Source organism: Colobus angolensis, unplaced genomic scaffold (genome assembly GCF_000951035.1).
Source record: "Colobus angolensis palliatus isolate OR3802 unplaced genomic scaffold, Cang.pa_1.0 Scaffold170, whole genome shotgun sequence".
Taxonomy (NCBI): Eukaryota; Metazoa; Chordata; class Mammalia; order Primates; family Cercopithecidae; genus Colobus; species Colobus angolensis.
In genome coordinates, this window is record NW_012114822.1 from 3,132,674 (window position 1) to 3,145,197 (window position 12,524).

Consider the following 12,524-nt stretch of genomic DNA (forward strand, 5'->3'; position numbering starts at 1 on the left):
TGCTCAGTGCCCATAGGAGTGCCCCTGGTGCACAGAGGACGGGCTCAGATACTTGTAGAACAGAAACCAAGGCCCAGGCTTCCAAAGGCCAACCAGGGCTATACCTGGGCATTTCCTGGCAGTGCCGGGACTGCAGCTGGCAGGGACACAACTGGCTTCCTGCTTCAGGCCCAGGGGCTCTTTGCAGGTCGCCCTCTCTTGCTGGCAGTTTCCCACGCCAGGAGTTGCATTCACCACTGCTCATTTCTACGCTGCGAGGGATGGTGGCTGCTGGACCTCTGGACGCTAAAGCAGGCAGGTGCCCTGGCATGGAAAACCCTCTGCCTTCTGGGAGAATCGCTCTGGAGGGCAGAGAGGCCCGGACTCCAGGAGAGGTTCATCTTAGGAAATGAGGCCCTTGGCACCCACAGACAGCAGCACCAGCTTCCCCTCCCTGCCTACTGGCCGGCCACTCCCTTCCCTCCATGCGCGCGGCAGGCAGCTGCTTCTGAGGTGGCCGTGTGGCCGGCTGCCAGCCCTGTGTGGGGCAAATGGGGACCAACCCTTGCTTTCCTGAGGTCTGTGTTTAGCAAGAAGGCCAGCTGGGCAGGCTGCAGCCGCAGGGCTCTTTCTGAAAGGCAGGACCAGCCTCAGACGTGCAAGTTCCCTGCCTGGACCGACCAGGCTGAGATCAATAATCATTAGCTTTCAAGACATTACTCATGAAAAGCAACCCAGATCTGGTTTGGCTCTGGAAATATAGCCAAAGCCCTGGGGTGGGAGGACAGGGTGGCTGAGTGCCCAGCTTCTGGACAGGGACAGCTCTCGTTGTCACCTGCCCATGGTGTGACCCAGGCAGGCACCTTGACCGCTCCTGGCCTCAGCCTCCACATCTGTGAGGTGGGCTGGGCAGAGGCCTGTTGTACCAGGCTGCTGTGGGCTGCGTGAGATGAGGCTTTGGACAACTGGGTGGGAGTTGGTGATGCAGCAGTGAGCGAGTCTCCTGGGGGGGCGTGGGATAAGACACCAATTATGATGAATGCTGTGGAGAGAAAAATCCAGCAGCAGGGGCCAGCAGGCAGGGCTGGAAGGAACTTGTGGCCATAGGCTTGAGTGAGAGGAGTGAGCCACACAGACACCAAATCTCCCTAGAAAATGCTTAAGGGGAGAGAATACAGATGCGAAGAATAGCCCCCTTCCCAACAAGATGGTGGAGGGCCGAGTGTGGGGATGTGGGTGGGAGAAGCGAGAGAGGGCAGGAAAGACTGGGTTTTGTGGCCAGGATTTACAGGGCATCCCTCTCTGTGGGGACTCGCTTGCAATCTTTCCTTAGAGCTCATCTCACAGCCCTGGGAGCAGGCCTGCAGGTGGGGGCCCTGCGGCATGGAGGGAGCCCAGAGCCTCTTGCTGTGAGCTTGTCCCCATGGTGCCAGGGCAGGGCTTGGGCCAGGGAACTTGTGGGCACAGAAATGGCAGCCTTTGGCATGGGGTGGAGGGGTGAGGAGCAGGGCTGGTGCCATGAGGGGTCCACGGCCGCTGGATTCCCCTGAAGGTTGGGTCCAGGAGGGCAAGGACCCTTCTGCCTGCTGCCACTGCCCCCTGCCCAGTGCCCACGGGAGTGCCCCACGCACTGAGGAGGGGCTCAGATACTTGTAGAACAGTAACCAAGGCCCAGGCTCCAAAAGGCCAATCAGAGCTATACCTGGGCATTTCCCAGCAGTGCCAGGCAGCCGTTGATGGGGGCGGGCTGGCTTCCTACCTCAGACCCAGTGGCTCTCTGCAGGTCGCCCTCTCTTGTGTAGGGGAGGGGGCTCCCATGCCAGAACTTGCATCCTTCTGCAGAGTGGGGGCTCCCTGTGGTCCTGAAGGGTCATGACTCTGGGAGGGTTGCTCCAGGGAAAGAAGGATGGGAGTAGGCAGAAGGCAAAGGGGCTCTGCCTGTTACCAGCAGTGCCTGGGGACAGAGGACAAAGGCCGGCTCCTCTGGACTCCCTCACACTGGGGCTCTATTTTGGGCTTTTGCTGAAGGAGAGATTCTAGCAGCGTTAGGCCCTTGGATGAAGGGGCCTCAGTAAGACTTCAGGGAGGAGGGAGCAGCCCCACTGTCGGGCTCCTGCCTCAGGGTCCCCACTTCTCCTGTGCTCAAGAGCACAGCGACCCTGACTTCTGATTCAAAATATCCCAGATCCCGGCCGCTTTCCAGAGTGAGGGTCTCTGAGCCCTGACACTCCCTCACCACCCTGGTACCAAGAAAAACGAGCCCCTCCTCAATAGCCACTGCTACTTACATGGCACCTACAGGTTCTTTCCTGGGCTGGGCCTGCTTTGTGCAAATCTATTCTTGTAGATCAGGGGCCCAGGGGAATTCATGTGAATTAACACCGTGACATGGAAAAATGCAAGGAAGATGTTAACCTCATGAAGTCAGGAGGAATCACTACCTCCCCCCAGACTCCTCTACCTGGAATTTCTGAATTGTTCTGTTTACTGAAAGCCAACAAAGCATACATCATAAGACTGAGAAGGAATCCTGAGCGTCTCTTCTGAATGGTGACACCTGTCCAGAGAGCAGAGAGCCCAGCCAAAGTTCTCCAAAGCGGAAATGGAAGGGGAGCTGCTACCATTCCGGGGTGCGGCTCTACAACGCACGGCATTGCATCAGTGCAAACACAGAATGATTTTCGCTCAAGGACAATCAGCAAACCGAGGCCCAAACAAGCAGCCCCCGGCTCCCTCGGCACGTGCTTCCTGCACAGACAATTCAGACAAGACCAAACCTCCCCGACAGTGCTCTGGGCAAAACCGGAAAATGCTGAATCTTAATCAACGGTGAACACAGCGAGGTACAAGCTAGACGCCCGTGTCTCCCGCAGACGGGAAAACAGAGAAAACAGTCAGCCTTGGGCAGGTCTGGGCTGTGCGCAGGCTCAAGCGAGAGGTGTTGCCTGGCTGAAACCCACCGCCCACCACCCCGTCCATCACAGTCATTCCAGGTTTACCTCAGGCTGGCTCTTTTTTGAGGTCTTCTGCTTTGAAAAAATGTAGAGGGTCTAATTCCAGATCAGACAAAACCACCCCAAAATATCGTCTCCTCTGTTTTCATTCCCACGGATGCGTGCCCCCAAGCGGCGTCTCCCCTAGGACGGTAGCAGCTGCATCCAGTCCTGGGGCTGAAGGGAGGACTCACCTGCCTTCGTGGGGGCGTCTGCTCGTTAAAAAAGCCACAGTCTAGTTTATTAGGGATCACCAGACGCTCTAAGGATCTGGCACGGCAGCTTTTTCATTAGGGAGTGTCACTGCAGGACGTCAGAAGCAATTGGTGAATGAGATGAGTCCCACCAGGTTCGAGTTTTGAGGCAGCGAGTCCATTAGTTCTATTAGGGCGTTTTCATCTCAGCGAAAGAGGCTGAATTATTCACGAGTGCCTCTTCCCCTAAAAGCTCGGGAAGTGCAGTTCCGTGCTGCAATCTGGCAAGGCTGACTCCTGGTGCATGGGGTTGGGGTGTAGCCCAAGGTGGGGGGAGGTCCTGCCAGTCCCTCAGGCCTACCCTTGCTGCCTCCACCATCCCCATGTGCCAGAAACATAAACCCTTGGGCCCACAGGTTGGAAGGGGCAGGCCTTGCTCTTTGGTATCTGAGTGCAGGACACAGAGCCTGTGGCTTCCACACATCACTCAAATCTGAACTGTGTCTGCAGCAGGGGAGCCAGGGGCCCAGTGGTATGGGACTACCACCCACAGCCAAGGGGGTCTGGAGGGGTCGCTGCTCAACACACGCAGATGCTCCTCGTCTCCTCTGGGTACACACCCCAGATTGGTATATCTGATACTGCCAGTACCTATAAATGGCAGGAAAGTACCAGAACCTGCTATTTGGACTCCACACTGCCACTCGCTCGAGGGAGGGACACAGGAACCCTTCTCCATGGCACATGTCCTGGCCTGGGGTTTGGGAAACGCTTTGAGACCACGCCAAACCAGGCTGAGCTCTGGGATGAGGCTAAGTGCTGAGCCCCAACCCCAGGGTCATGACCCCCGGGGTCACTGTGTGTCACAGGATGCCAGCAAAGTCCCAGAGTGACATCATCTTCTGGCTGAGAAAGTGCGCCAGTGAATGTGGGATTTTGAATGGAGGCGGAACCGTCTCCCCCACGACAAATGAGCAAACAGTGGTAGCTGCCACGGGGGAAGGTGGGGGACAGGAAATCAGTGCCCCAGACACAGTGTGGAAGATAAATGAAGTGGGAGGCTGGGAGAGGACATGGAGTCTGGAGGTGTCTGGCTGCGGGTGACTAGCTGGGAAGGCCTCGGCAATTGAAATGGTTTGTCCCCAAAGGCCCAAGCCCACTCTGTCAGTTCCCCACACGTCGCCCTGGTCGGGGGGGGGGCCTGTGTCTCACTACTGGGTGGTGGCTGCAGCCTAATGTGCTCCAAATGAGGCCCTCTCCTTCCCTGGGTCCACTGCTCCTCTCTGTCCCTCTCTGTCTCAGCACCTGCCCATCAGTGGTCAAGCCCTGTGGACGTGGCTTCTGACATCCTTTTCTCAGGCCCTGCACCCCTTCATTCTTTCTCCATGCAGTTCCTGGAGCTCAATCGTCCTGCACCTTTCCTGGACACTGTCTGGTCTCCTTGCGTTAGCCTCTCTCTTCCCTGTCTTACTCCCTGCTACCAGGCTTCCTTCCTAGAGCAGATCTGTGACCCCTGCCCTGCTCAAACACCATAGATGGCTCCCCAGTGCCCTCTGAGTTCATCCGAGCCCCGTTGCTAGGCATTCGAGGCCCCCCACCAACATCCCCCTCTACAGCCTGCCTCTCTTTATTCTCCTCTACAGCCTGCGTCTCTTTATTCTCCTCTACAGCCTGACTCTCTTTATTCTCCATCATGTCCCTGATGGCCCAGGCTGGGTAACTGTTGCTTCCTGTTCTCTGTGCACACTTTTGAGCTGCAGCGCAGGCTGTTGTATCGACTGAAATGCGCTTCCCAGCCTCTGTGATGAATCCTGTCCAGCCTTCAAGGTCCAGATCCAAGCCCCTGCTGCCTTCTCCACGAAGCCTTCCTGGCTCTCGGCTGGCTGTGGCCCCTCCTTTCTCAAACCCCAAAGGCTCTCTGGGCTTCTCCTAGGATGTGCTTTGCCTTCTGGAGATCATTGGAGCTATTTGTGACTTTATAGCTCCTCCCACTGGTGGGGGCAATATATTTCCAGCCCCTTGACTTTGGGCTGGTTCATGAGACTGACTCTGGTCAAAAGTGTGTGAGCAGAGGTGACAGCACTCCGACCCCAACCACAGGCCTTAAGAGACCCTGCATGTTTCTGCTTTTCCTCTGGCACCTCTGCCACGGGAAGGACATGCCTGGGATAGGCCCAGTTAAGGATGGGAAGATGGAGGACATGGGGATTCAACTTGCAGCCTGGAGACAAACCCAGCCGAGCCAGCTTAGATGAGCTGCCTGGTCAACCAGCAGACACAGGAGCAAGGAAGAGATGCCGATTGCTGTGTGGCACTGAGTTGTGGAGCTGTTTGTTACGCAGCATTTGGTGAACAGCTGATTGGCACAGTGTCCTACATCGATTCCTCGCCTGGGAGCTGCATGGGGGCAGGGCACGTGCCTCGAACGCCTCTGCCCTGTGAGAGGGCCGGGCCTAAGTAACTGAAAGAACCATCCAACAGGCATGTTTAGTGGCAAGCTTGGAGTGATGAGGTGCCCTACTAGGAGTGGCCCCCAGCCTGTTAACAAACAAAGACCCTAGCCCTTAGCGGTTACCTCCAGAGCCCCCACAATAGACACCCAAGTGACCCCCTGGATATCCAAGGGGTAGGATGGCCAGAGCCTGTGGGCACCGGAACTGGGGCTGAGAGCCTAGAGGGTGAGCTTCAGAGCTTCCCTTGGGGCCGGGCAGGCCACCTGGAAATGAAGGTTCTCATGCACAGTGTTCCCAGGGGATGGACAACATGCTGAGGCTGTGGGGTTCTGAGGGCCGTGAGTGGGCTGGAAGGCTCTCACTTGGTCACACTGGACAATTTACTTGGCCCCTCCTGGGGCCAGGCCCTTGGAGCTGGCTGGTCTGTACCTGTGGGCAGGCCTTTTGAGCTGGCAGGTCTGCACCGGGGATTTTCCTGCCTGCTCTTCGGACCTCACCCCTTCCCTTCTGAGGCTGCCCCAGGCTCCCTGAGGATGCAGTTCAGGTACACGTTTCGTTTCACTGATGAAATCCCCTGGGATGAGCGGTGTATATGTGTTAAGATGTGTTAACACCATGCATACATACATCGTAATACAAACATTTCACCCAGGAACAGCATTTGCAAGCCTGAGTTCAGATTTAACTATTTTAAGCAAAATCTTATCTACCAAAATTTCAGTAGGATCAAAGAGCTGGCCATGTCTTTAGAGCTTCCCGTAAGCAGCAGGACCTCCCAGGAGGCACTGAAGGCATGGCACAGATCACTCTGAGCATCTAGGTCTATGGTCCCCGTCAGAGGCGCTAAGGCTGGCGATGGCCTGGGGCGGGGGCAGAGAGAGAAGAGCCACATGGAAATACATTGCCATCCCCATGCCCACTGCCTGGTGCATTGACAATGACCCCCAAAGCACTGTCACCAGGTGTCCGGGTCCAAATAGAGAGGCCTCCTGGCCTGACCGCCAAGATGCAGCAATGCATACCAGGGACCTACTGCCAGAAGCCGTGCTGATTCCCCAAACAGTCCCAAGGCACGGGGAGGCTGCTGCCCGCGGGCTCCAGGCAGCCCTGACATTTTACTTCCTAGGGTTGGAGGATGCACCAAGAACATGCATCCCCTGCGTTACAGGTGAGGGAGAGGCAGCCCAGGGGGAGGAACGGGTCTCCCTGAGAGCACCCTGTGGGGCCCTAAGCCTGGCATCTTGATGCCACGTCCTGCTGGGGCATGGTCTCTTGCCAGGTGAATGTGCCCGGTTTGTCAATTCACCAACAGAGAAACACATCAGAAAGATGTCACTAATCAAGTCATATCAGTACTGCACACTCCCAAGCAGGCATTAACCTTCAATGAGCCTAAGGAGCTCTGTGAGTTCCAGATCAGCTCAAACCCACAGGCAAAGGGGGAACGGATGGGCTCGCCGCGTCCTGTACTCTGATAACGGAAGCAGCACAAGCCGGCGACCACAGGAAGGCGTCTCCCGCGCTGCCTGATGAGTGAAGCTTTAACGGTAGATTTGGCTGAGAGCTTGGCAGTCATCAAAAGCCCATTTGCTCAAATCAAAGCAAACTTCTGGCAGATCAACACATACAATTAACCTGACTTCACATTTTCCATCAGGACATTGCACAGTGTCCTGTGGGGGTAGGCACAGAGGGTGACAAGCAGAGCCTGGGGGTCTCAGGGGGCTTTGGCTTCACAGAAAATACCAGCACACCCTGCTCGGCAAGGGTGCAGTCCTCCCACCCACTCCTTGGCCTTCGGCTCGCTGGGTTTTAGGGAGAATGAAGACTCATTACCTGTAAAACTGGAGCTGTCTTTTGGGACTCCCATACCGAGTACTTCGGACAGCAATGGAGGAAAGAGAAAAAGGAGAAAGGGAGAGAAGAGAGAGAGTCCATAGTTGGCATCAACCCCAGCAGGTGCAGGTCAGAAAGCACCACCAACGTCCCGTGCCCCCGGGCCCCCACCAGCCGCCTGCTCAGGGCAGTCTCTGAGGATGCACATCGGGTGCCAAACGCTCTGCAGCAGCGCCACCCGGTGGCCATGGGCGGAGAGCCGGAGCCAGTTTTCTGGACACCAAGGGCTCCTTCCATGCCAGACCCTGTTTTCCGTGGTGAACCTCTGGGTGAGGGTTGGTTTGGATTGCACGTGCTTCAGGACTTGCTTTGCAATATGCTTGTGGGCAATGGCTCAAAACCCTCCAACCCAGACGTGCAGAGAGCCCGCGTGCTGGCAAGCCCGCACGTGCCTGCTGGGCTCTTTTTAGGACAGACACTGCCTTTCCCTGTGGCTGTCACAAACATGGGCTCTGGCTCATGCCCCAGTGATTATCTGGAAAGGTCTGGCTGCCCAAGACCAATGGGCTGCTGGGGTACTGCCTGTGCCTGCATCTTTCATGGGTTCTGTGCTCTGTCCCCAGAGGCTCAGCTCTCACTGAACGCCCGCAGCTCGCACTGCCGTTCAGCGCTGTTTATGGTGCAGACAGAAACACCCAGGGCTGCAAGCAGAAGTGAGTTCCACAAGGAGGTGGTCAGGGTGCCCTGGGAACATCTGGTTGTCCCCACTCCCTCCAGTGTTGGGAAACCGGTAGACGTGGTTCCCCAAAGGCCTACAAGGTCGTGATCCTCGCTCAGGGGAAACTGGCGGGGCCACAGGACCCGTGATGTATAAAGTGGGAGGAACAGAATGCTGGGGTTGGCCCTGCACTCACTGTCAGGCCTCTCTGTTAAGCTCAAACGAGATATTTCGGAAGGGTCGGGGACAAGAAAGGAGTCTGCTCTGGCTCAAACCCCCTGGAAAAGTTTTGCTTTTTCTTTCCTACCTGGGTTTTTAAAGCCCCTGCTCCTTTCTTGGAGAAAACGCTCACCGGCGTGCACCTCGAAACCCCGTGGAAGGCAGAAGCCTGTGGGCCCTGCTTGGGCCCTTCCTCCCCCAGAGGGGAGGACGGTGGCCTTGGGAACCCCTCCTGGAGGCAGGACTGACCCTGGGAGGGGGCCTGAGTGAGGGGGTGGGAGGTCACCTGTAGATCATCCCGGGGGAGCCCGTCTGCCGCAGGGAGAGCCGAGCCGGGGAGCCCGTCGTTGATTCTGGATACATGGAGCCAGCCTTACTTGTTCAGATCTGCTGGATTTTTTACAGTGGGAAAATTCTGGAAGAAAAGCAAAATAAGGGAGGGGAAGAGGGTGGTGGTTAAAAAAGATCAACCACGTTTGGCCAGGAGACTCTGGGATCACAAAGGCCTAGGATACTGTCTGGGTTCAGGGTATCGGGGAGCCCCTCAGCAGAGAGACAGACAGACAGGCAGACAGACAGCAGGCAGGCAGGCCCATGGGCTCAGGAGGGACTGGAGAGCAGGTGACAACTGTGAGAAGGGTTTCCACAGTTCATCACTCCACATTCCCACCCTACATGTCACGGGGGTCCTTCCACACCAGCCCAGCTGTTGTTCTGAAGCCATAGGTATAGGTTCTGCTGCTCACATGGTGCAGAAGAGACCGCCGAGGGGGCATCTGTGCACTTTCTGAGCTCCTGAGTGCACTGCTATCTCCCAGGGTCATCGCTGACACTGTCCCTTGCCCTGACTCGAGCCCAGTGCAGCTTCCTGGTGCTGCCACTGAGCTTCTAAGTCAGGCAGCTTGTCAGATACCACTGATGTCCCCAGCTCCTGGGATTCCTGCCCTTGGGCAGCCCCTGTCCTGGAGTGTGGGCTGGACCTAGCAAGCCGCTTCTAACCAGCAGAACATGGCAAAGGTAATGGCAAGACTGTCACTTCTGTCTGGCTACAGACTGTCTGTCCTGGCTCTGATGAAGCAAGCTGTGGTGTTGGAGAGGCCCGTGGGGCAGGAACTGAGGGCAGCCTCCAGCCCACAGCTGGTGAGAAGCTGAGCCCTCAGCCGAACAGCCCAAGGAAAGGAGTCCTTCAAACGAACAAGGGAGCCTGGAGGTGGATCCTTTCCTACCAGAGGTTTCCAAGGCGAGCCCAGTCCTGGCCACCACCTCGACTGCAGCTCAGCAGTACCAAAACAGCAGACCCAGCCCTGCCCTGCCCCAACACCTGACCCACAGGAACCAGGAGATCACGTTCTGGGCGGTTTGAAGATGCAGGGTTTGTGAAGAGCTGTTACAGCAGCATTGATAATGAGCACGGCTGCCAATATCCAGCCGTCCACCCACCTCTCCGGCTTCCACCCTTGGGCTGAGCCACTGCTGTCTTTCACCTGAACTCCTGGGTCCCCTCCCAGTGGCTCCCCCCACCGCCTCCTGAACTCTCTCAGCCCTGCACGCCTTGCTCCACCCGGCTGGCTGCTGGCTTGGGGCTTCTATTTCCAAAGCGAATCTGGTCCCATGCTCTTTCCTCTCTCTCCCAGGCACTGCCCCTCAGGACCCTACGCTCTGCCACCTGGCCCTCAGCCCAGGCCCCTGGCCTTCCCAGCAGGCTGAGCTCACACTGCCTGTGGACCCTTGTACTTGCGGCTCCTTCTACTGACTGCACCCTTGCTGCAGTGCTTCTCAGCGCCATGAGCCCTGACTGTGAGGCTCACGGGTCCCTGCCACTCCCTAGCCGACACCATGCCCTTGCTGCCTGCACACGGGTCTGTGGTGCTCCAGTTCCCTCTCTGGGGGGGTGCGTTCCAGGAGGGCAGTGGTTCTGTGGGTCTTGTTTGCTGCCGCACCCCCATGCCTGGAACAGGGCTCGGCATCTGGAAGGACAAAGGACCCTGATCCAAAATAATGTGGTCCTGCACCCACGGGCAAAGGGGATGGCCTGGGCTCAAAACACAGCCCCGCCCATCCACAGCAACCCATGAAATTGGTGGGAAACCTGACACTTAGCCAAGTGGTGGATTGGCTTTGCTTTTCCCCCTCTTCTTTTTCCCCAGAACAGTGACCTCCTGTCACCAGGGAGCTGGCTTCCTCGGAAGAAAAGCAAAGTAAGGGAGGGGATTCACAAACAGCTCTGTCCCTGGGGTCCAGGCAGCGCAGGTCTAGGTCTCCCTAATCACGGAGGTCTCCTCTGAGTGAGCAACGTAAGCCCATGTGCAGACCTGCTGGTAAAATGGGACCAGCCTGGAATACTAGCACTTTGGGAGGCCGAGGCAGGTGGATTGCTTGGGCACAGGAGTTCGAGAGCAGCCTGGGCAACACAGAGACTTTTTTTTGTAGAGACTCGGTCTCCACAAAAAAATAAAAAAATTAGCTGGGCATGGTGGTGCATGTCTATAATCCCAGTTACTCAGGAGGCTGAGGTGGGAGGATCGCTTGAGCCTGGGAGGTCGAGGCTGCAGTGAGCCACAATCGTGCCACTGCACTCCAGCCTGGGCGATCCTGTTTCAAGTAAACCAAAATGAAAACCAAAAACAAAGATAGAAGATGCAGAGAAGATCCAGCACCATGCTAACCTCAGAGGAAGTGGTGGGACTTGGTGACGATCCCCTGGAGTTTTATTCTTAAAGATCCTCATTCAGGCCAGGCATGGTGGATCACACCTGTAATCCCAGAGCTTTGAGGGGCCAAGGCTGGTTACCTGGCTTTGGGGTGACTGAATCCCTGCAGTACTGGGGGGCTGGAGGGGCCTCACAGGCAGCCTCTCTTTGAGCCCATTAGCAGCTCACACATTTTGCTCTTAGATGACTCAGAGGCAGGAAATAAAATCATCTCACTAAAGTCGTTAAAAAACCATCGTTAAACTCCTAAAGATGCTGTGCTTTTGATCAGAGGACAGTGCATTTCTTCATGCACGGAACACTGGCTGAGCCCTCCTGCTGTGAGAGGCTGCCCCTATAAGCAGTGGAGTTCCTGCCCCCAGGCTCCCCTGAGTAGCTGAGGGATGTGGACAGGAAACCAAGGCTGCAGAGTGGAGGGTTCTGCTGAGAGCAGAGTCGTCTCCACAGCCCGTCCCCAGGGAGCCCCCATGGAGGCTGCAAAAGCAAATATGGCCCATAGGAGGCAGGATGTCCTCACACAGGCTTGCAGCAGGGGCTGGGGGCTGGGATGCCTGTGCCTTTAACAGGGTGTGTAGCCCACCCCACACCTCACTCTCTCTTGGGTCTAGCTGCTGAGCTAACTTCCAGAATTCTGGAATCACAAACTCAACTTGGGTTGGAAACAGTGCAGGGACTGAGTCACTGGTTCCATGAATGTGGGGTGGGGTCCAAGAATCTGCATTTCTCGTAAGTCCTGGGTAGCGCTGATGCTGCAGGCCCAGGGACCATGCTTTGAAGACCCCTGGCCTGGAAGTGAGGTCGAGAGCCAGGAGTCTACGCAGGCCAGAGCCAGCCTGCTGCCTATTTTTGTAAATAAAGTTTTATTGGAACACCTCCATGTCCGTTTGTTTATGAATCCTCTCAGGCTGCTTTTCAGCTCCAAAGGCAGGGCTGAGGAGCTGCAACAGACTGGCTGGCTGGCAAAACCTAAATTATTTACTACCTGGTCCTTTACAGAAAGAGTCTGTGGGCACCTGCTCTATGCCATCCTCTCTCCCAGGCTCAGGGGACACCTCGCAGCTCCTCCCTTCCCACCCCACCCTCAGCTGCCACTGCTGCTTCCCAGACCTGAGAAAACACAAGCAACCAGAAGCCACCTTCCCCAGACAGGGACGCAATCCATGCCCAAAGCCGCCTGCCTTCCTTTCTGTGGCTACCCAGTGAACTGGCTCCACAGTGTCCACGGCCACATGGCCGCTCCCAGCCCCACACCCACTCACTCCCATTCCTCCTTCTTCAGGAGGCATTGCCAGCTGCACCCAATGAGTTATTTCTCTCATCTCCAAAGGAAACAAAAAGCACAGTTTCTGTTTGTGTGTGTGTGTGTGTGTGTGTGTGTGTGTGTTTTTGAGACAGAGTCTCACTCTGTCGCCCAGGCTGGA

At 56.6% G+C, this 12,524-nt stretch overlaps 1 protein-coding gene across 7 annotated transcripts in view; it reads right to left on the reverse strand.

Moving 5' to 3' along the window:
• KCNAB2 (potassium channel, voltage gated subfamily A regulatory beta subunit 2) overlaps positions 1-12,524 on the reverse strand; it is a 109,456-nt gene that overhangs the window by 55,482 nt on the left and 41,450 nt on the right. For 4 of the 7 annotated variants that reach the window (XM_011938292.1, XM_011938293.1, XM_011938294.1 and 1 more), the window contains exons 2-3: positions 8,679-8,807; positions 7,456-7,497 (exon numbers count right to left, since the gene is read on the reverse strand). In XM_011938292.1, coding sequence (XP_011793682.1) covers positions 7,456-7,497; positions 8,679-8,755 — 119 coding nt within the window. In that variant the 5' untranslated portion in view covers positions 8,756-8,807. Of the gene's footprint in view, positions 1-3,166; positions 3,430-7,455; positions 7,498-8,678; positions 8,808-12,524 lie in introns of those variants that run through there. The other 3 variants (XM_011938295.1, XM_011938289.1, XM_011938296.1) reach the window with 3 other exon arrangements.